This window comes from Thunnus maccoyii, chromosome 7, assembly GCF_910596095.1.
Source record: "Thunnus maccoyii chromosome 7, fThuMac1.1, whole genome shotgun sequence".
Classification (NCBI taxonomy): domain Eukaryota; kingdom Metazoa; phylum Chordata; class Actinopteri; order Scombriformes; family Scombridae; genus Thunnus; species Thunnus maccoyii.
In genome coordinates this window covers 8,969,943-8,991,498 of record NC_056539.1, presented here as the reverse complement: position 1 = coordinate 8,991,498, position 21,556 = coordinate 8,969,943, and the positions used below count along the sequence as shown (strand labels likewise).

Below are 21,556 nucleotides of genomic sequence, written 5' to 3'. Positions count from 1 at the left end.
ATCCACGTTTTAGAATTTGTAGTTTCTTTGCAGCAACATCCATATCTGAAGCATCGTCTACTGTCATGACTACAACTTTATGTTCTATCAGAATCAGCTTTATTGGCAAAGTATGTGAACACATACAAAGAAAATGCACTTAATACACTAAATTCCTTCAAAGTCTTCACTACAAATATTAAATGAGTCTGGACGGACATGGATGTAAACTGCAACTTGACTGGTTGGCAGAGGCATACAACTGTGTGGTGGTATTTCTGGTCGTAACATTTTTTGTGATGCCAAATCACATTGCTAGGTGTAATTGTATTTATTTCATTATAGTCCCTTTCAGACGCATTGCTGGTTTTATCTTGTTAAACTAATGGCTTTATGGCTCACACGCATTTGTCTCTGTTGTGGAAAATTTTGTTCAAACATGACAGGATCATTACAATTAGAGCCATAATCCCTGCAAGATATTCAGCATCTTTCACACAAGACTTGGCTAAGCAGGAGATGCATATAATACAAGGTTTAGAGATTGTTTCCTGCCAAACCAATTTCCAGTCATTCTTATAAAAGTAGCTCCAAAAAGTATTTTTGTATTTGCAGCTTAAAAATTGTCTCAAGGCTCAGAAGGTCAAGATTTTTCCAGCTTTATTTCTCATCTCTCTATGATAGGTGGACATGCTTTACAGGAAAATGTTGTAAATAAGAATGTAAGAATGTTATCTTCTGTGTGCCTTTACTGGCAATACTCCTACTTTTGTTGATACTTGAGCAGCGTATAAAATATTCTGAACATTTTACAAGGTTCCAAGTAGGCAGCGTAATGAAAATAGTTTAAAACTGATACCAACTACGACTGTAACTAACATTTTTTTCTCACAACAACAATGCATTTAGTCTGGAAAAGAGGATCGTGAAAAACGGCTGCTCACAATTTCATAATCTTTAAAGCACTTGTTTTTTCAATCAATAGTTAAAAACTTGTTCAAATTTCAGTGATGGATTATTCATTTTACAAAAGCAAAGACAAAAAAGACAATCAGCAAAACCTCACCTGAGAATCCAGAATCCGTGAATGTTTTGCATTTTTTTTCTTGATTTTATGAAAAATCAATAATTAAATTGACTACTTGTTCAGCACCAAGCAAGTAAAAGAATTTATTACAGTGCACATCTGGGCCTTGTGAGGTTATAAGATCCCATATCAGTTGAGCTCTGCGTGATGAATGATGTTTGATTTAAGATTGTGCAGTGGCTGAATATGAAGAGTGCTCTGTTTATCTGAGATGAATTGCAGTCAATAAAGTGTGATTTTGTCCTGGGTGAAGTAGGTTAGGAGTATAATATAATGCGCTGCAAAGTCTTTAGCTTGCTCAGAGCACTGCTGCTGTATATCATTACACCAGTGACAACCGAATGTTGACTCTTCTAATCGAGTGTTTGGCTAGTTAGCGTGAGCAGCATTATTTACTAGATGAAATGTTGGTGGTCACATCAGTCATACATTTAATCATAGTCCCTGGTCTTACCAGGGCTCGGGTCTACGGTCATTCTCGATCGCTTCTCTTGTGCTGCCAGTCATCCTTCTGAACTCCAGTGACCCACTTGGCATCAGTACGAGGCCCCTGGCTTAGTTCCTGCTCCGCTGGGACAAGAGGCCAGCAGCCGTCGAGGGGCCCCTGCCAACCACTGCTGCTCGCCTCTCAAACATTCCTGTCTGTGGGCTGTGGAGTGAAAATGCTAAACAAAGACTCCTTTTGTGCTGCTGCGGCTGTGGATGTGTGTGCATCGAGTGGAAACACAGCTGGCTGCCCAGCGTTAAGGGTTTGATTCGGTGGTGGGCAATGTTGACAAGCTTGTGTTGTGGGTTTTATTCTTTCAAGGCTAGATGACCGTGACATTATTAAAACCATCCTCAGATGCATATCGTCTATGCCAGTCATCAGGAAACTTCTATTGAAATGAGTGAATCATACGTGGATTCCACAAAGATGTACAAGCCTTGATACTGTTTAAGACAGGATGTGTGACTGAGTAATTTATCCGGTGATGTGTTTTTGTAGATTTGTGTGGCCTCCTTGGCAGTGAGTCTGTTGCTTGCTGGCTATTAAAAACTGCATAGATAATTCCCAGCACTGAGCGCAGAATGAACACCCCCTCCTCCTTATTCGCTCCTAATGTGAGTACCGAGTTGCATGTCTTATTTGTTGTTGTCTACCAGAACCAGTAGATTGTTAAGTTATTGGTATGATTTTTGTCAGTCTTTCTTCAAATCCTGTAAAAGCTGTGGTCTGTGTTGTGACACCTGGGATCCTTAAGAGTTCACAAATCCCCCGCTCTCGGGTGTCAGGGTGTGACGTGGATGATGAAGAAAACACAAGGGTTGCTATGACACCAGAGTTTACCTAATCATGTGATACAAGAACTACCAAACAGTACTGTCTGCGGTTGGGGTTTAAAGGTCTAGGAAGATGACCCTTAATGAGAAATCCAGCAATCATAGTGGAAGTTTAAAGGTTATTTGCGGAATTAAGACAATTGTGCTAAAACGATCAGTTATTCAACTAGTTCGTGTCTATTTTGATGAGCTCCATTAAGCAATATTTTTGATGCAGTGCAAAACACTGCAAATCATTCAGGCCTCTGTAGCTCTATCAGCAACTCTCTTAATCTTAGGTGTTTGGAAAAAGCAGCAGTAAGGCCTGTGAACCACCTGATTGTTTCATTCACAAATTATAAACCTTGTTTGGGAACTACAGTAACTGTCCAGGTGTTTAGAGCTGCAACAATTAGTCGATTAAATTAATCAGTCGATTGACAGAAAATTAAAAAAAAAAAAAAAAAAACGGCAACTATTTTAATTTATGAATAATCGTTTAAGTAATTCTTCAAGCAAAAATGCCAAATACACGCTGGTTCAAGGCTTTCAAATGTGAGATCACGTTGTGTTTCTTGGTCATAAATTAGATGATACATTTGATGATGTCATCTTGTGCCCTAGGAAACTGGTGAGTGTTTTTCACCTCTTTTCTTTCTCACATGTTTTATTGACAAAATGATTAATGGAGAAAATAAACAGCAGAAAATGAAATAATTGTTAGTCGCAGCCCTAGTTACCTCAGTATTTGTATTTTTTTCCAGTCTCAAGAATGAAACGGGAAGTGATTTTGCCTGAATCACCGATTACTGAAAGACAGAATGATACCATTCCATACCAAGTGACGCTACCACTTACTGTAACAGTACATGTTGGTATAAAAACAAATGTGCTCTTGAATTACTAGTCAGTTGTATGAATGTTTTGAACCCAGTAGACAAATGGCACAAATCTCTTCTTTTGTCCTCAACGTAGTAGAAAAGCTTTTTTTTTTTGGAGGCATAGTGGATTAAAAAAAGATGCATCCTGGCATTTAAATGATAAAGAACTATGGTAAGACGAGCTGGTTTTAGTCTGGCTGCATCGAGTAGTGTCTGCCCTCATTAGACTGGTATGCTTATACTGTATGCTACAGTATGTTATCCTGTCTGGTAGAGCATAAAAATACTAAAGCTGTGTGGACATTGACTACTGGTCTTTACTGGTCTTTGGTTTACACTTGGATACTCACTGGGTGCACTTAATATGTCATCTATTATTTAAATTTCTGAGCTCACTCATTCATAAGAAGAAACTATTTAACTCTGCTGGGTCCATTCTTTCTTTCCTTCTTTGCCTAATCCTTTTTTTTTTTTTGCTCGGTATAGTCTGTCCTCAAATTGAATCAGAAAAGCACTCTCCATGATGAAGAGAATCCGTCATAATAGAATAAGGGTGGGAGGGATCGCTTGTGATTGGTTCCTTCTTAACAATGTGGAATGACAGCCACTGCATGAAAGAACAGCACAGTAATGTTTACATGACACACCTGTAACTGCTGCGGCGCACATGTGGACCCGTCACAGTGTTTTACATCCGCACAAGTTAAGACTTAAGTACACGACAAAGGGAGTCGCTCTCTATAGACTCATAGTTCTCCGTGTGTGATGGAGGGAGTATCAGCTGTGGAGGAATTCAGCCAGGCTATTTTTACTCTGCACGGTGAGGCCGGTTGCTATGGTGTTGCCCATTGGCACTGTTGCTGCGCTGGCATCTCAGCGTGGGGTGTGGTGGGGTGCGTGACGAGCGGCGCCACAGATCCACTTCAGAGTGACTCATATCCTCAGAGCTCTGCTGCCCTACATCTGAGTATGCTGGCACACACCCACACACACACACACACACACTCAGTAACATTCAACAATGCTGTGTGAGCAATAGCAAAATGATGATAAGAGAGTGTTTTCATCCTGTGACTTGATGTGTTTCAGGGTGAAAAAACACTCGTGCATGTGTGAGGCTTGTTAATTTGAATATTTTTTGACATTATCAAAAACTGATAATTGTCTGTCAAAATTCAGCACCTTTACACGCCTGTGTTGCTTTTTTTCCTTTACGTCTCCGCCTGCTTTAGCTTAAGAGACACCAGGGTGCCTTTGTACATCGTGTGATTAAGTGAGGTAATGTGTTCGCACCTTTTGTGAGGGTCTTTTTCTGTAAAATGGTTGGCTTTTACGGGATTTATGTTGACAGGGAGTGTAGTGTTATTGGTAAGAACAGGAAGGTGTAGCCTGTGGAGCTGTGATTAAGTTAGATCGGAGGAGGAGGAAAGTAGGTCATTGGGCCAGCAGGTCAGTGAAGCACAGATGACATCACAGTTATACAACCCCTGCTCTCCGGTTACACAACGCTCACTCTGCGCTGCAGCCTCTGCTGATACACCAGTGTCAGTGACTAACCTTTTCCTTCTCTTTTTTTTTTTTTTTTTGTTCTCATATCACTAATGTCTTTATTGAATTTTCTAGCATCCAATGTTTCTTTTGGCCTTTTTTCCATTTTGTTCTGTTTTCCACAAGACAACAGCTTTACTGTTTTCAAGATGCTGTGTAGAGAAATGCAAATGCTCTGTTTTTCAGTAGCTACTAGGTCTGTAGATAAAGCTCTTCACCACCTCTCTCCACTGCCTTTATAGTGCTGCTGCCAAGTGTAGTTTCCTCGTGTTGACAGAACTGTAATCTTAGATAAGGAACTCATTCTCTTATTTGTGTCAAAAGAGTCACATGCAGTGAGCAGTAAAATAACACAGCATAGCTGGAAGTCAATTGCCCGTGAGAAAACCCACTCCTCCTCACGCTTCCATTTTTTTCCCTCCATTTTTTCCTGCCTGTCTTAACATGATAGTGTAAATACTCACCGTGATGACTTCCTTTCCCTGTTTTGATTAATATGACAGTAAGTTGATTTAAGCCTCAACACAAATTTCTTTTTTTTTTTACAGTAAGAGCAACAGCACATGTGCTGACTGGGGTTTCCCTCACATGTGCTGTGTGTTGCCACTAAATACACTGTGATTCTTGGTCAGTTGTTCATAATGAATTCAAACATGTATTAACATGTCATCAAAGTCTGTTGTGATGTATTTTATTCTATTAGTTTATTATCTTTATGTAGGCAATGATGCTGTGTGTTGAAAACATGTTTATTGCTTCTAAATCTGGAACAGTAGGTGCTATTAAAAATGAAAAAACTCCAAAACTAAACAAAGCAGAGATAATTAAATCACATCCAGGAACAGAGCTCCATTTTCACAGTATGTGGTGGCTTGTTTGGTATTTTAGACACTGAAATGTGAATGTGGGATGATGCCAGTTATATCAGTAAGTGCAGTTGTGTTTTATGCTGTTGGCAAATGTTGCTTATAATAACAGAGCTCATTTAAAACTCAGAGTACATATTAGCTAATGCGACTTTTGTATAAATCCCTCAAATAGGAAAAACACAAATGGATTCTCAGTCAAAATATAGAAATGTTTATAGTATGAATGGAAATGTCAGTGTTTACCATGATACAGGAAAAGAAACTTCAAAGGGATTTTCTCACCAGCACAAAAAGTCCATTATGGCGAGAAAAACTCCCACACAGGTTCTGACGGTAATTGGTTCATCAGATAAATGGGTCAAATATTTAGGCTAGAGACCCAGCGGGCCTTCTCATTTTAATTTGACAATCTATTGTAGGCCTACCTGCGCGAGGAGAATAGTAGAGTTGGGCAATAGGACGAATGCATGGGCAATGAGTGGCTGAATATATGAATTGTTGATGTTTTTTCTGGTCAATTTACGGTAAGTCAGGATAGGCGTTTTTATGTACCTGCTTCGTCAGCATTCAAGGTGTCAAACATCAGGCAATAATTTACCTTTTAAAAACATTTGTGCACCATCGGTAGTTTAAATAGAACACACAGTATTGGGTTACATTCACATATAGTCTGACTGTGTAATGTCTGACCCTGGTTGCACACCCAATTTGTATCTGTTTTTTTATGATGATTTATGGATGTTACCTATTAGTATTTTCCAAATATTCATGTTTTACCAACCCAAGCCAGTGTCTTCTGCCTCTGGCATGTTTGTCTTCAAGCTCCACTGCAATCACATCATGTTAGAGTTCCCCACATTGTTTTTTTTGGTGCAGACATTAGCTAACGTTGGATAATTAGACAGATAAAATCTGACATCTGCCAGCTTGAGATGCGGCAATAAAGACTAACTGCTGCATCACTTTGAGTTTCGCATGGCTGGTAAGGCAAAGGTCTGCCCCAGTACAGCAGGCGTTAGTTGGCCATCTGGAGTTATAGGAAAACATGCAGGACATTAAAAATGTCCCACGCTGACTCCCATATTAGACTGGCCTGTCAGTGTGTGGCAGGGTGTTAATTAATCACATGAGTACATCTTTGGTCCTTTAGTTAACCTCACTTTTGTTCGCTACATTCTACCTTTCACATGCTGAGCTGACAGGGACATGCTAATGGTGTTGTCTGACCTAACAGCTGTATTTTATGCTGCTTTGAGTAGATGTCAGAAATGTCAGAATTTACAAGTTGAGCGTGTATGAACATTATAAAGAAGGTTCAAACATTATGTGGGACCACTATATTCTTAATTATTTTGTTTGTTGACAGAGATCACAGAAACAAAAATGATATTTCTGTTTCTTATGTCTGCAAATTTTAAATTAAAATGCCACTCGATTACATAATTCCCCTTCAAAGACCTGATTGGATGAATGGTCCACTTGCCGGACTCTCATTAGCTTTGTTTCTAAGAATGTAAGCATAATGAATTATAGAGAAAGGTACCTGCCAAAGTATTATTTAAACCACCCCTCTATGTTTAAATTAATTTTGTTATTACAATCATATATTGCAAAACTTAATTGTAAATTAGGTGCCTTTTTGAAGAATGTCTTTCCATTGTTGAAGTAACATTTGTTGTACTTTATCCATGTAGTGTGCTATTGTTTTGATATTATTATGTTGTTCTGTTTGTGGTCTATACCATGTGATCACGGTCTTGAATCAAAATAAATAAATAAATGATTTTCAAACATGGCAGCTGCTCTGACACAATGTCAGTTTTAATCATAAACTGAAATCAGTCGTTGAATAAATTTGAGGCAAGAAATAGACCATTCAGCTGCAGATTCATGTTCATTGTGTATCTGTGGTGTCTAGTTTTAATTTTGTTGAAGTGGTTTGGAGAGTCGGAATAGAGGCTGAGTTGAGTCATCATGTAAACTCTTGCTGATTGGCCTGATACAAATCTGATGAGGCTGAATCAGTTCTTAAGTGGGTGTTTTTGAGACTTAAATCTCACTAAAAACTGATCTAGGAAGACATAGTCTTGCAGTGCAAAGTTGTATCACTGTTGTGTCAGCCTGTGCTGGCTATTAATCATTCTGACTTAACACACAGTACATGTTTTGAATGGGATTTCAGAATGTCAGATCACATTCGGTCATGTTCGCTAATGTTGCTACGAGGGCAAATAGATAACATTGCATACCGAGATACCTAAAGCATCTACATCTGTTTGGACTTCTCCAATGACCACATGTGTGTTATTCTCTAACCTCTTGTAGACTCAGATGTTGCTGCCATGTGCCACACTCATACTCGAAGTAGAAGAAAAACTCAGCTCATTGAAGACCTTTTGGCAGCTTTCTACCCTCTGATTGAGGACACCTTCAGTGACTCTCCTCCAAGACTCACAGAACTCAACCACCTCCGCAGTGTGCCCACCCAGACCCTGCCTTCATCCAGCAGAACTTTCCTCATCCTCTCACAGGACTGGCTGAACTGTCAGTAAGGTGAGATTCAGATGAGGTTAGATTTGAGTTTATCAGTAGTTTTGAATTACTGCGTGGCGATGAAGCTGTCACAAGTTATCATTTTTATGTGTTTTTTTCCCCTCAAAGGTTCATTCACAAATGTCTACCTCACGATTAAAAGACCCCGCTCCAACACTGCGACCCTGAACAGGATACAAAATGACCTCGAGCATTGACCGGTGAGTCAAACATTTTGCTGCGTTTGGCTTATTTTCATTATTGATTTTTATGAATGATGTCTGACCTACAGTCCAAAAACCACAAGGTATTCAGTTTAAAATGATACAGAAAATGGTATCTCATTTGAGATGCTGTCAACAGCATTTTTATGCCTCTGTGCTGGCGACAGCCGTGACTGGAGGCGTTATGTTTTCAGGGTGTTCGTCTGACCTATTCTTGTGAACACGATATTCTTAGGAACACCTTGAGGGACTTTCTTCACATTTGGCACAAGCGTCCACTTGGACTCAAGGATGAACTGATTAGATTTTGGTGGTCTAAGGTCAAAGGTCACTGTGGCCTCATGTCCGTCCCATTCTCGTGAACATGATATCTCAGGAACGCCTGGAGAGAATTTCATTACATCTGGCACAAACATCCACTTGGACTCAAGGATGAACTATTCAGATTTGGTGGTCAAAGGTCATAGGTCATTGTGACCTCACAAAACACATTTTAACTCAAGAATTCATACACTAATTGTGACAAAGTTTCACACAAACGTCTAATAGGATGAAGTGATGACATTTTATATCCAAAAGGTCAAAGGTCAACTTCACTGTGGCATCATAATGTTTTGCACATACACTTTTCTGGTCACTATTCAACACCATAACTCGGGAACAGAAGGGGAGATTGTGACCATATTTTGCATTTAGTCAGTTACTGAACTGGTGCCACTAATCTTGGGTCTCCACCATGAAACTGTGAGAGATCTTCTGTGCTGCGTGGTGTGATGTGTGTGAAGCATCCATGTTTTAGAATTTGTAGCTTCTTTGCAGCAGCATCCATATCTGAAGTTTTGTCGCTGTCGTGGCTACAACTTTGTGTTGTATTAGAATCAGCTTTATTGGCCAAACATGTGAACACATACAAGGAAAATACACTTAATACGTTTTATTAAATCCCTTCAAAGTCTTCATTACAAGTATTATATGAATCTGGACAGACATGGATGTAAACTGCAACTTGACTGGTTGGTGGAGGCATATAACAACGAGGCGGTATTTCTGGTTTTTACCAGATACTAGATTTCAATCAGTTGGTTATCACAATTATCAGTGATTGATTTTCACCCAGGTGACTAATTGATTACTTGACTAACAGATTAAGTTTTCTGGGAAGTGAAGTAGTGTTTTATTTTTCAGGGTGCCTTTTTAACATCTGGCTAGGGATAAAAGATGGTTCATTTACATTTTTTATATCTATAAATGACCACTGTCCTTGTAAAATAAACTAATAAAACAGATAATTAAATAAAATTATTTCTATATGTTTATTTTTATTCTTTCCTGTTATTATCTCAAGATAAAAATGTAGGAACAGGGAGAAATTGTGTATAAAGGGTTGCTAGAGAGTGAATTTTGGAAGATCTTCTCCAACTGTTGGTTTGTTTGCTCTGCAGGGATGACAGCAGTATCTTTGATGGGTTAATGGAGGAAGATGAAAAGGACAAAGCAAAACGGTAAGAAACCTGTGACTTTCAATGATATAAACATCCTCCTTGATATTACAGTTGTAGCTTTTATGAGACTTGATTTTCTTTGTTTGAAAAATAAAGTTTCACTAACCAAGAGATCATGTAAAAATGCACCTGCCTCACCTGTCTTAGTTGAAGTAAGGGTACATCAGATTGTCTCATGTTGTAATTGCCCAAATTAAATGCAGCTGAAGTCTATCGGAACTCACATTAATACAAGATTGCTGATGTAGCTTTAACCAATGACCAAACCATGTAATCAAGAGATAATGTGTTGTTATTTTTAATGGGTTTCACCCCACAGAGTGTCCCGTAACAAGTCTGAGAAGAAACGCAGAGACCAGTTCAATGTCCTTATCAAGGAGCTGGGTACCATGTTGCCGGGCAACACCCGGAAGATGGACAAGTCTACTATTTTGCAGAAAAGCATCGACTTTCTGCACAAACACAAAGGTGAGGAACTCTGACAAGTGACAGAAATCAAGTGGTCAGAAAGATTCAGAGAGTTGTGTATTATACATTCTTCAGCTGACCCTGTTTGTTGGCATGTTTTATGTCTCCTTTATCAGAAATCGCTGCTCAGTCAGAGTCAACTGAGATCAGACAAGACTGGAAGCCTCCTTTTCTTAGTAATGAAGAGTTCACTCAGCTGATGTTGGAGGTGAGGTGGTGAGACTGCTTAACATGGAGTGCAGTTGTCTTTCTATGTTCTTTTCTTTTGTTCACATTCAAGAATATGAGTGAAATTAAACAGTTTACTTTTATCTGTTGCTATCAGGCGTTAGATGGATTCTTCCTTGCAATTATGACTGATGGGAATATAATCTACGCCTCTGAGAGTGTGACGTCCCTACTAGAACACTTACCTGTGAGTATAATGTGTTAAGTTCTGATTAATAATAATATATTACACTTTTAGAATAATTCAAGTGATGGAAGGAGAGTTAAATTTGCATCACTCGCTCATATTATTGATCATCTACAACAATTCCAACATGTCAGTTCAGTGTTATAAAGCTACACATGCTCATAGGTTTAGTAGTATTGAATATATGTTTTGTGTTTCAGTCTGATCTTGTGGATCAGAATCTGTTGAACTTCCTGCCCATGGGGGAGCATTCAGATGTCTACAAGGCTCTGTCCTCTCATATCATGGAGGGGGAGACGCTCACGCCAGAATATCTGAAAAGTAAGTGCTACAGCTTTTTCATTGGAATCTTATTTGTATCTTGGCATTTCCGTTTGTGTTATTAAATTATTTTATTTATTATTTTATTTTGTTATATTTAGGTTGCTAAGTGCAAATTCTTACAATGAGGTCCTCGTTTCTTTAACATTAGAATTTCTTTTTCCAGCAAAAAATCAGCTAGAGTTCTGTTGCCACATGCTCCGAGGGACGATTGACCCCAAAGAGCCTCCTGTGTACGAATATGTCAAGTTCATTGGAAACTTCAAGTCCCTGAATAATGGTGAGTTACACTAAAAAAAGGCTTCTGAGCCTTAAGGATGATTTTTCTGGCCGTAAGGTTTAATTTTTCTTTTGTTCTGTCTTTCACAAGTGCCTAACTGTACCCGAAACGGTTTTGAAGGAGTGATCCCGCGATCGCTTCACTCTGCCTTTGAAGACAGAGTGTGTCTCATAGCAACTGTGAGGCTAGCCAAACCACAGTTTATCAAGGTAAGAATCATTAGAAGCTCTTCCACTTCTCCCTTCTCCTTTTTATCTGGTTGACACACGTTCAGTTTCTTGCTTCAGGGTTTTAAAAAGGTAAGTTTTTAATTAGGACACGGCTCAACAGTAATGGTTGCCCAGCACCCCGAGGCAAACACATTTGGGCTCCTGTTAACCATTATGTGCAGTCCCCTGTTGCCCCTGTTGGTAACCACTCAAAACAAAAAGCACTTTTTCTCTTTGTCTCTTGCCCACAGTGTGAAGTCTTTCTCTTAGTGAATTGAAAGTGCTGCTGTTGATTTGACTTACTTGACTTTATGGAAATTGTGAAATTAGGTGTGGAATAAAAACTCAAAAGATAACAGTTTTGTATTTAATGTTAATAATATTATAAAAAATGCAAATACATTCTTCATCTCCACCCCTTTCCTCCGCAGGAGATGTGCACTGTAGAAGAGCCTAATGAGGAATTCACCTCCAGACATAGTTTAGAGTGGAAATTTCTCTTCTTGGACCACAGGTACAGTTTCTTCTGCATTTGTCATTGACCCTTCAAAAGAACAGTCTCCATTTCAGTGTCTGTTTTCCATTTTGTAAAGACATGTCTGCTGTTTGTGTTATATGTTTTTGTATAGTAACCCTTCACCAATGAGAGGATACTTTATCAAGCGTCCTTTCATTCCTAACCTGTTTAGTTCAGTTCAAACTAACTCTGTGTGTGTAAACCCGGCTGCCTGCTTGCTCCACAACATACTTTTTACTTGTGACCAGTAACTAGTCAAGACACACTGCAGGATGAGTGTTAAAACTTGCATGTGCCAGTGAGAGAGCACTCTGAGCTTGATTGTTTAGCTTGATTGGTAAAGAATAGTTTTGCCGTGGCAGCGGTGGTGAATGGTCACCTGGAAGTGGAAGTCAATGGAAGCAGAATATAGACATGTCCAATCCTGTGATGTTGGGCTTGATGGGATCAAATCACGTGGTGACAAATGATCCCAAATCACATGATTTTTTTGACAGTGTTCTTTATACAGTTCTGCTGTAGTCAACAGAGCTGTGAAAGTATATCGCTCTGAGGCACTTAGGAACAATGCTGTAGCACCTTTTCCTACCACTGTGGAAACTTGATGATTATTTAGCCCCTAAATGATGGTGTGTGAATATGACTTATCTACAGGAGTGTTTGTGTTCTTGAACATTTACTCAGAGGTCTTCCAGTGATTCATCTCACGAACATTTATTGTGTTTGTCCAGAGCTCCACCCATCATAGGTTACCTCCCATTTGAGGTCCTGGGCACATCAGGATATGACTACTACCATGTAGATGACCTGGACACTCTGGCCAAATGCCATGAACACTGTGAGTACAGTCATTCCAGCTATTAAGCTATTAAGAAAACTGAGTTTATCTTAGATCCTGAGCTTCCTCTTGAGTTTTCAAACAGTGAATGTCAGTCCAATCCTTCTTCCTGTGTCTCTGTAGTAATGCAGTATGGCAAAGGAAAGTCCTGCTACTACAGATTCCTCACCAAAGGGCAGCAGTGGATTTGGCTTCAGACCCACTACTACATCACTTACCACCAGTGGAACTCAAGACCTGAGTTTATTGTCTGCACACACACTGTAGTAAGGTATGAGTGGAAGATTTACCCTCTGATATTTACATTCCTAGATACAAAAATAGAAATGCATCTGTAAACAGTGCAAGATAAAAAAAAAAATAGAAGCATAAAAATTACCTAAAACAAATGTCACAGTCGATCAGAATATCATATAAATGTTTTTCATTCACTGTCTGTGCTCTACAGTTACGGAGAAGTAAGAGCAGAACAGCGCAGAGAGCTTGGAATAGAAGAGTCACCGCCTGAGATCACAGCAGACAAGGTAAGACTTTTGTCTAACGTGAGTACGTTTCTTTTAATGTCATGGATGGAGCACTAATCTGAAGCAATCCTGAGCTTTTCCCACACTGACAACAGCTACTTCCTCCCTCACCTCTCAGCAATCCCAGGATTCTGGCTCCGAGTCCCAGCTCAACACTTCCAGCCTAAAGGAGGTTCTAGAGCGCTTCAACCACAGCCGGACACCCTCTGCCTCGTCCCGCAGCTCTCGCAAATCCTCACACACTGCTGTGTCTGACCCAGCCTGTAAGCAGTAAACATTAACGAGCAATGTGACACCCCAACATATCATTTCTATGACTGACACAATTTTATATTAAGTGTTCCTGTTTTTTTTATTTTTTTATCTGAGCATCATGTTAATATTTTTCCCTCAGCATCACAGATGAAGCTTCAGGGAGATAGGAGTACACCAGGTCGCCAGTCCGTCTCTGCAGTGGAGATGACATCACAACGAAGATCATCTATCAGCAGTCAGGTCAGTCAAGGGACAAGAACAGAGTCTGGTAGTCATTTTGTGAATAATTGTGCCCTGGGTCATGAGGGATTTAATAAAGAATGAAAAGTACTCTTAGCTCATCTTCTCTCTGTTCTTCATCCTGATTTTTTTTTTGGTTTTTTTTTGTCCGTATTGTTTCCATTAGCAGTCGATGAGCTCCCAAAACACAGGACAGAACATGGCTTCATCCATGGTTTCACAGCAACAACAACAACAGCAGCAGCAGCCTCAACAGCAACAAGTTCAGACCAGCGGCCAAGTAAGATATTCATCTCATTCATGTTAAGGTCAAATTCAAAAACAAGCATGTTTTCTGTGCAAGCAAATCCTGCTAATTTAGCCACTGCAGCTCAATTTACAAAAGTAATCCTGAGTTTATTCTTTAACATGTTGTGTGAGATTGTTTTACAAAAGGTAATCATGTCTTGAGCTTCTCTGATAAATAGGGATATCCACTAAAAGGATGTTTCCAATTCTATTAGGAATTCTGTTCATCAGTCCAACTCCTAATAAAGTATTTTATTAATTCCCAAAATGAAAAGATTACATACATACTATGTATTGTTTGTTATATTGCTTAATCACTGCAGAGCCCAAACCAAATTGTCTTATTGAAAAGACCATAAATTAGAAAACACATATCAACTACATGAGCACAAATGCTAAAAATGTGACATAAGTGACATAGTAAAATGAGTAATTACAATTTGCAGCTCAAATGTAAGTAAAAGTATCTAAAATAGATGTAATAAAGGGAAAAATGTATAATTATATTGTAAGCATAGGCATTTGCAGGTAACATGATAACCCTTGAGATTTTTTAAACATGTAAACATGTCCTGGATGAACCTGTACCTCCGTGTCAGTTAGGATTGGACCCCTGTGGTCTTGAATCTTTGTCGGCTAATGGAAGAAGTGATAAATACACACATACACACAAACATGCTAATATATGTTTTGTGTTAGAGAAATGTAGCATTAGCTTAAATCATTTATGATTTTGTTAATTATACATTCTGAATAGAAACATTACAAATATACAGCTTTCAGTCTACATTAGTCATCAAAAGTGCCGGTTTTATGCAACACCAGATACAAGCATTCACATATGAACTGCCTCAGCAACTGCCATGTCACTTTCTGCCATGTTTCCATGTCACTGTTCTTTGATAGTCAATAGTGCAGTTTTCCAACCAGTTAGATGCCATGCAACACCTGAAAGACCAGCTTGAGCAGAGGACCAGGATGATTGAGGCCAACATTCAGCGGCAGCAGGATGAGCTGCGGCAGATTCAGGACGAACTGCAGAGGGTGCAGGGACAGAGTCTGCAGGTGTGTGGCTAAAGGCCTCATAGTGAACAAATAGGACACTAAATATATCACTGCATGGAATTTTTCATTGTTTTTATTTCATTCACTCTTTTCCATACTGTACGTTGCAGATGTTCTTGCAGAAAGGAGCTGGAGGATTAAATCTCAGCACTGTTCCGATGGCCCAGGGCAATGCCGTGCAGCAGGGGGGGACGCTCAACATGCAGGGCCAGGTGGTCTCTGCAGGGCCTCTACAGAACAGCATACAGCAACAACATGCTGTCCAGCCACAATCCCAGCAACAAACACTCCTGCGGGAACAGAGCACAGCACTCTCACAGGTCTCCTTCTCTCTGTGCTGTCCATTAAACACATCTCATCCGTGGCTTGTTTAAGATTCTTCCAGCCACTATGTTTTAGATGTAGTCACTTACTCTGCTTCTGTGTATTTCAGTCTCAGCGGTCGTCTCTCACTCTGCAGCCTCAACAAAATCCACTGCCGGCGTCTCTCTACAACACAATGATGATCCCTCAGCAAAGTCCCACTAACGTTGTCCAGATTGCCACTAGCCTGGCCCAGAACACTGGCCCCAACACTCCTGCTGTGGCAACATTTGCACAGGACCGTGCTGCTCAGATTAGGTTTGTATCTTCATTTGAAAACTGTCATAGTTACATTTTATTTCCTTCACACAGCGATTTTGCTATTAAAGGATAGGTTTTGTCCTTCATCATTTACATTGAAACTGCTTTAAGGGGGCAAGAGGATCAGTTACAACCACCGATGACCCTTTCAGTGCACATATGGGCATATGAGTGTTGTATAAAGATACACTTGGAAAAAATGTGAGCCCATCCTTGACATTGTACAAGTTAATTGGGACCACAAATAAGCTAAAAGAATTATTTTTTACTTAACCTACTGTTGCTATATTAATAAAACATACACATAGCAGACAAGAGGTATTATTGCAGTTTTTCTACAGTCTGTAAGCAGCATGTGAGAAACAAATACTGCAAAACAGTTGTTCCCTCAGGGCAAATAAACAGAAGTTGAAGTAGTCTAGTTGGTCAAAACAAACATTTTGCTTCTGACCTCAGATAACTTGTTGATTTGATTAATTTTGTTGTTGATTTGCTCAATTAGATCTTATTTGATTTATACTAGCGTTTCTACAATGCAATTCCATTTGTGCATGAGTGAAGACTAATAGGAATCTCCTGACCTTATTTCCACATGCTTTCGTTAAACCTACCTGACCTTTGCCTGCTTCCCGTGTCCGACAGGTTTCCTGCCGCTCCTCAGCTGCTTACCAAGCTAGTGACAGGACAGATGGCATGTGGGGCGGTCATGGTCCCCACGACCATGTTTATGGGCCAAGTGGTGACGGCCTTCGCTCCTCAGCAGGGCCAGACCCAGACCATCAGCATTTCCCAGCAGCCACCACAGCAGCAGCAGCAGCAGCAGCAGCAGCAACAACAACAACAGCAGCAACAGCAGCAGCAGCAGCAACAGCAACAGGAGCAACAGGCACAGACGCAGTCACAAGTCACAGCCATGCAGCCAGGGCAGGCTCCACTGGCCCAGCAGCAAACACAGTTCCTACAGGTAACACTAGCATTTAAATGCACACGATAACTTACAGAAACAGAAAGTTTTTACCTGAGCAACATCAGTAAAATTAAGGTATGCTCATGTTTACTGGAGCACAGGTAGCTGTTAATTTGACATTTATAATTTCAATCTATTTATACATGTGCTCATAGAGCTGCACCACCACTATAAACTACACAAATATAATCCAAAAGACATTTTGATAGACTTGCAAAGGTTAAAGATAAGAAAAGTATTGTGAAGCTTCACTTTGGTGCAGTCTAATACTCACAAACTTGCCTACAGACAATGAGAGTATCCTTTTAAGACCTTGTGATTTTGTCACATATTTCTTTAAAGTATGACAAGGCTTCTATTGTACGTGCATTCAGACTTTTAAGGGTAATACTACTTCCCTTGTGTCTAGTTACATACATGTAAATGTCAGGAAGCACTTTTCAACATCCACAGATGTCATCAGTGTTGATGGCTTTAGTTTTTCAAGATATTTGTTTTGTTTTGTTTTTATTTTGTTTTTGTTTGCCTCTCAGTATCACTGTTCTCTCTATTTATAGCAGCCACAGTGATTGTGAGGGGGTTGGTATCATGTGATAAAGTGAATCAACAGGGTCAAAATTTTAAATGTCAAAACCAAAATGTTGCCTTGTTAGTTAAAGTTAAATATTGACTTTATGGCTCAACAGGTTAAATATAAAATCCCTCCTGACATCCAGCTAATCCTAATTTTTCACTTGATGCTTAAGGCGCCACGGCTGCTTCATGGAAACCAGTCCACCCAGTTGATCCTGCAGGCAGCGTTCCCTTTGCAGCAGCAGGGTGCCTTCACTGCCACACCCCAACAGCAGCAGCAACAGTTACAACAGCAACAACAGTTACAACAACAACATCAACAACAACAGAAGCAGTTACAACAGCAGAAACAGCAACTTCAGCAACAGCAACTAGCTCCTCACAGGGCAGATAGTCTGTCTGATCGCTCTGCTGCGCAGCCACAGTAGCTGGCTGAAGCCAATCAGAAGTGGAGTGAGCCAAACCCAGGTGTGGTTGTCTTTATGACAGGGAGGGGGGGGTCTCATGAGGAGTTCTGCTGAAAGTGCAGTACTGAGACCATGCCTCAGAGGCTGAGGAGTGGTTGGATGGTCCCTCACAAGGACCTTTTGCTGGTTGCACTGAACTCCTGAGCACAGACTGCTGCAGAGAACCCAAGACTGGGCTCTCTGTGGTTCTGGCAGTCGGCTTTGGCTCTGGGTTGAAACCTTTTCTCCAAGAAAACAGGGAGCTACATTCCCTGTAATGGACTCCCCCTCACACCCCTTGTGTGTTTAGTGTGTGTGTGTGTGTGTGCGTGTGTGTGCGTGTGTGTGTGCGTGCGCTCTAGTCACCCTCACAGGACTATTTTATGCAGAGCTCTCCAGTTAATTCAGTGGGGCTTCTCTCCGAGTTTCAAGGACGTCCTGCAACAGCCAACGGGTTGTTTGTTTTGGATGTTTTCTCCTATTCTTGTTTTTCATGTAAAAATAATTATGGGTCAGAAAATATTTTTAAGAATGTGGTGTAGATTGAACTTTTACTGTACAGAACATCATGTGTAATATATTCTGTAAATATACTGAAAAAGAAAGAACTAATATTTTATATGATGCATGAAATGAAATGCATAGTCTGTTATTTGCAGCTTTGAATATGCTTTTTTTCTAGTATTCTAAGAAAAAAAGATCTTAAAATGCTCAGTGGCTGATATTTTCACAGACTTCCTTTCTCCTAGGGGATGTGTTTGTTTGTGTGTCTGCATAGCAGACAATGCTGATGCTGCTTGTTGTGTCACAGTTTGTTTAATCCTTGACCCATATTTTCACAAAATTGTCAAAATGATAGACAAATGTTTTAAAGTATTTTTAAGCTTTTTAAGAAGTGCTTAAAATCCGCACACTTAAACACAACATGAGTCAGTTATTGTGAATGAAATGAAGACTACCAAGGTTAAGCTAAATGTATGCAACAGAGTAAGATTTGCCAACACATCTCCCTTTATATCCTTATTTTCTTCACTTTTAGCACTTCTGCCTAGATCCCTTCATTTCACAGCCGTTCACATCACCTGTATGCTCCACCTATAAACATGCATACCTTAAAATATATTGAAATTTTGAAAATCAGACATGTTAACCATTTTTCAAACTAAGCTCGAGTGAAAGGATTTGTGCTAGCATAGGGCCAATCAGATGATTTCTTCACTGGGTCATCAGAGCGACCCAGACGTCCTCTTCCCTCCAGTTCTTTCTGAGGGACTCCCAGCTGCTCCTGTACAAGCTGCAAGAGTTCCAAGTAGTTCTTGGAGAAGAAATGGTGCCCCCATATCTTGTGATTTCCATCAGGGAGGGTGAGGCCAGTCAACCAGCAGAGACTTCATTTAATTTTTAATAATCCTTATATCTGCAAACTCATTCTTAGAGTTACTCGCCAGTGCTTGGTGGTCAGAATGAAATTCATCTGGCAAGTGAGAGCTTTGCTTTGTGGTTCTCCATACTGCAATAAAGCAGCCATCTCAATGAAGCTAATAACATCTTAAACTTTTTCATGGATTCACTTACCTTTTTCTGATTGCAAGGCAGTAAAAAAATGCTTCGCTATTTAGTCATCAGAACAGAATCCATCATCCATTAATCTGTTCATTTAAAACAGAGAGTTTCCTGAACAGATCAGGAAGCCATTGTCTTAGTTGGAACATACCTCTTCTGTTTTTAACTGGAGACAGTCTCATCCCTGCCGTCTGATGAATAAAAAGTCTGTTCTTAAACTCAAGACAACATTTAGGAGATCACAATCTCACTGCAGACAGAGACCTCCGCCGAGTTCCCCGTCAGACCCTCGAGACATTTACCAGGCTCGCCTGGCAGCTTCACCACCATCTGACCTAATTCACCGCCAGATGGTAACAAGCTGACAGCTCAGCCCATTCTTCATCTGTGTGAAGTGACGGGCTGAGCTCGACACACGGCCACAGGTCTGGTGAAATGCCTACAGTAGTCGCTCTTCGACCTTTCGTTGTCTGGTGGTGCACTGTGGATCACGGGAAACCCGTCTAACCCAGAAATCCAGTAACGTCTGACATTTCTGTTCACATTATGGAGGTTATTCCTCTTTATCACACCGTTCTAGGTGTTCAGAGAGCACGTTTAGCTTCATACACACAATACAACAATGAAGTTTTTCCTTTTTACTGCAGTACGTAGTCATATTGAGACAGTTTGTTCCATCCATCAGTCAGCTGCAAACTTGTGACTACTCCCACACTCACATGGTGTTCCTCATCCTGCAGAACTCTTGAGTAGGAGTACTGTGTGTCGAGGTGCGGCCAACTCAATCTAGTTGGTACCTTGCGCCTTGCGAAGGGGGGGTGGGAGGGATGGACGTGTGTGTGTGGTGAAAATCTCCATTCATGGACATGTTTTCTGTTAATGTGGTCACAAGGGTTTCCTCTTCTGTTGAACTCATTTTAAAACATGCCAACAGGCCCTCCTCATGAAATTTATTTTAAGAAGTGCCAGCAATAGCCCTTCATGCCAAAAACAAGCAGTTGGCAGTATTCACAACCATGCTGTACTATTGAAAATGTTAATGCAGTCTTTCAAAAACCAACCTTAAGAGTGCTTTGTGAATAGAAAGGTGACGTCGCACCTGAATGACATTTGGACACTTTGACAGAAATAGCAGCTGTAAATGATGTCCAGTCACTGCTATAATCAGCCATCAGGTGTTATTTTAGTCTGCTCTTGATCCGTGTCTCATTGAGTTGTCTTTTTCCCCCCCTATGAAGACACTTAGCCAGTCTGCGCAGAATTGTATTCAACTGCAAATCAATCACAATCTTCACGTTCAGTTTGAAGCACTTAAAGAGAAAAACATTATTCATTCACTGTGCAAAATGGGAGTGATGCATCACACAAGTCGCGCTTGGTTTAAGCCAAGTCTTAAGTAGCAGTGGAGAAATGCCAGTTATAACCCTCATTTGCTGCTTACTGATTTGGTTTATTAGACCCATGAGTTGGCACACACAGATACCTCTTCTAACAGTGGCTCAGTTTTTCAGGGAAGAAATTAATTATCTGTCACATGTCATCTTTTAGCCTTAATTACCACCTTTTGTTTATAATGTTTCATTTTAACGCCGAGGTTGTCGCTTCTTAATTGACTTCCACTCGGCTGGCTGCTTGCAGGCCAATAACCTCCCTAATGAGACAAGTAGGAAAAAAACTGCACTTGTTTTATGTTGAATGTGGTTTTACTGGATGTCGCACTTAAAATGTCATCTCAAATGATTAGTAAGTGGGGCGGATACTTAATTAGGAGATTGTTCCCAATATGTAATATTAAGATTCATTAATTCTTGTTTGGCTGGCAGCGTATTTATGTAATTGGTGTTATTTTTATAAAAATTGGTTGTGATGTTGCCTTTGAGTTTTGTGGACTGGATTTGTCATTTTATATCTAACTGGTCATGTTATGATACAGGCCCATGTGAAGTGTGCAGTTCCTATTGGAGCTGTTGTCAACCTACATTATAGTCGGATGCGTGCTATAACCAGCATCAGTGTTACATCATGTTGTGGTACATCCA

The 21,556-nt window shown here is 40.1% G+C and overlaps 2 protein-coding genes across 4 annotated transcripts in view; one reads left to right on the top strand and one right to left on the bottom strand.

Annotated features, from left to right (window-relative positions):
• clocka (clock circadian regulator a) overlaps positions 1-21,396 on the top strand; it is a 29,269-nt gene extending 7,873 nt beyond the window's left edge. The window contains exons 3-23 of one of the 3 annotated variants that reach the window (XM_042416532.1): positions 7,992-8,219; positions 8,328-8,419; positions 9,865-9,924; positions 10,244-10,392; positions 10,509-10,600; positions 10,718-10,807; positions 11,008-11,128; positions 11,295-11,408; positions 11,499-11,617; positions 12,049-12,131; positions 12,866-12,972; positions 13,096-13,243; positions 13,421-13,496; positions 13,615-13,759; positions 13,891-13,991; positions 14,161-14,271; positions 15,186-15,344; positions 15,455-15,664; positions 15,778-15,965; positions 16,611-16,932; positions 17,682-21,396. In XM_042416532.1, coding sequence (XP_042272466.1) covers positions 8,400-8,419; positions 9,865-9,924; positions 10,244-10,392; positions 10,509-10,600; positions 10,718-10,807; positions 11,008-11,128; positions 11,295-11,408; positions 11,499-11,617; positions 12,049-12,131; positions 12,866-12,972; positions 13,096-13,243; positions 13,421-13,496; positions 13,615-13,759; positions 13,891-13,991; positions 14,161-14,271; positions 15,186-15,344; positions 15,455-15,664; positions 15,778-15,965; positions 16,611-16,932; positions 17,682-17,936 — 2,670 coding nt within the window. In that variant the 5' untranslated portion in view covers positions 7,992-8,219; positions 8,328-8,399 and the 3' untranslated portion in view covers positions 17,937-21,396. Of the gene's footprint in view, positions 1-7,991; positions 8,220-8,327; positions 8,420-9,864; positions 9,925-10,243; positions 10,393-10,508; positions 10,601-10,717; positions 10,808-11,007; positions 11,129-11,294; positions 11,409-11,498; positions 11,618-12,048; positions 12,132-12,865; positions 12,973-13,095; positions 13,244-13,420; positions 13,497-13,614; positions 13,760-13,890; positions 13,992-14,157; positions 14,272-15,185; positions 15,345-15,454; positions 15,665-15,777; positions 15,966-16,610; positions 16,933-17,681 lie in introns of all 3 variants that reach the window. The other 2 variants (XM_042416533.1, XM_042416531.1) reach the window with 2 other exon arrangements.
• Positions 1-21,556, bottom strand: part of LOC121900313 (proteoglycan 4-like) — a 676,357-nt gene that overhangs the window by 96,718 nt on the left and 558,083 nt on the right. The window lies entirely within an intron of this gene.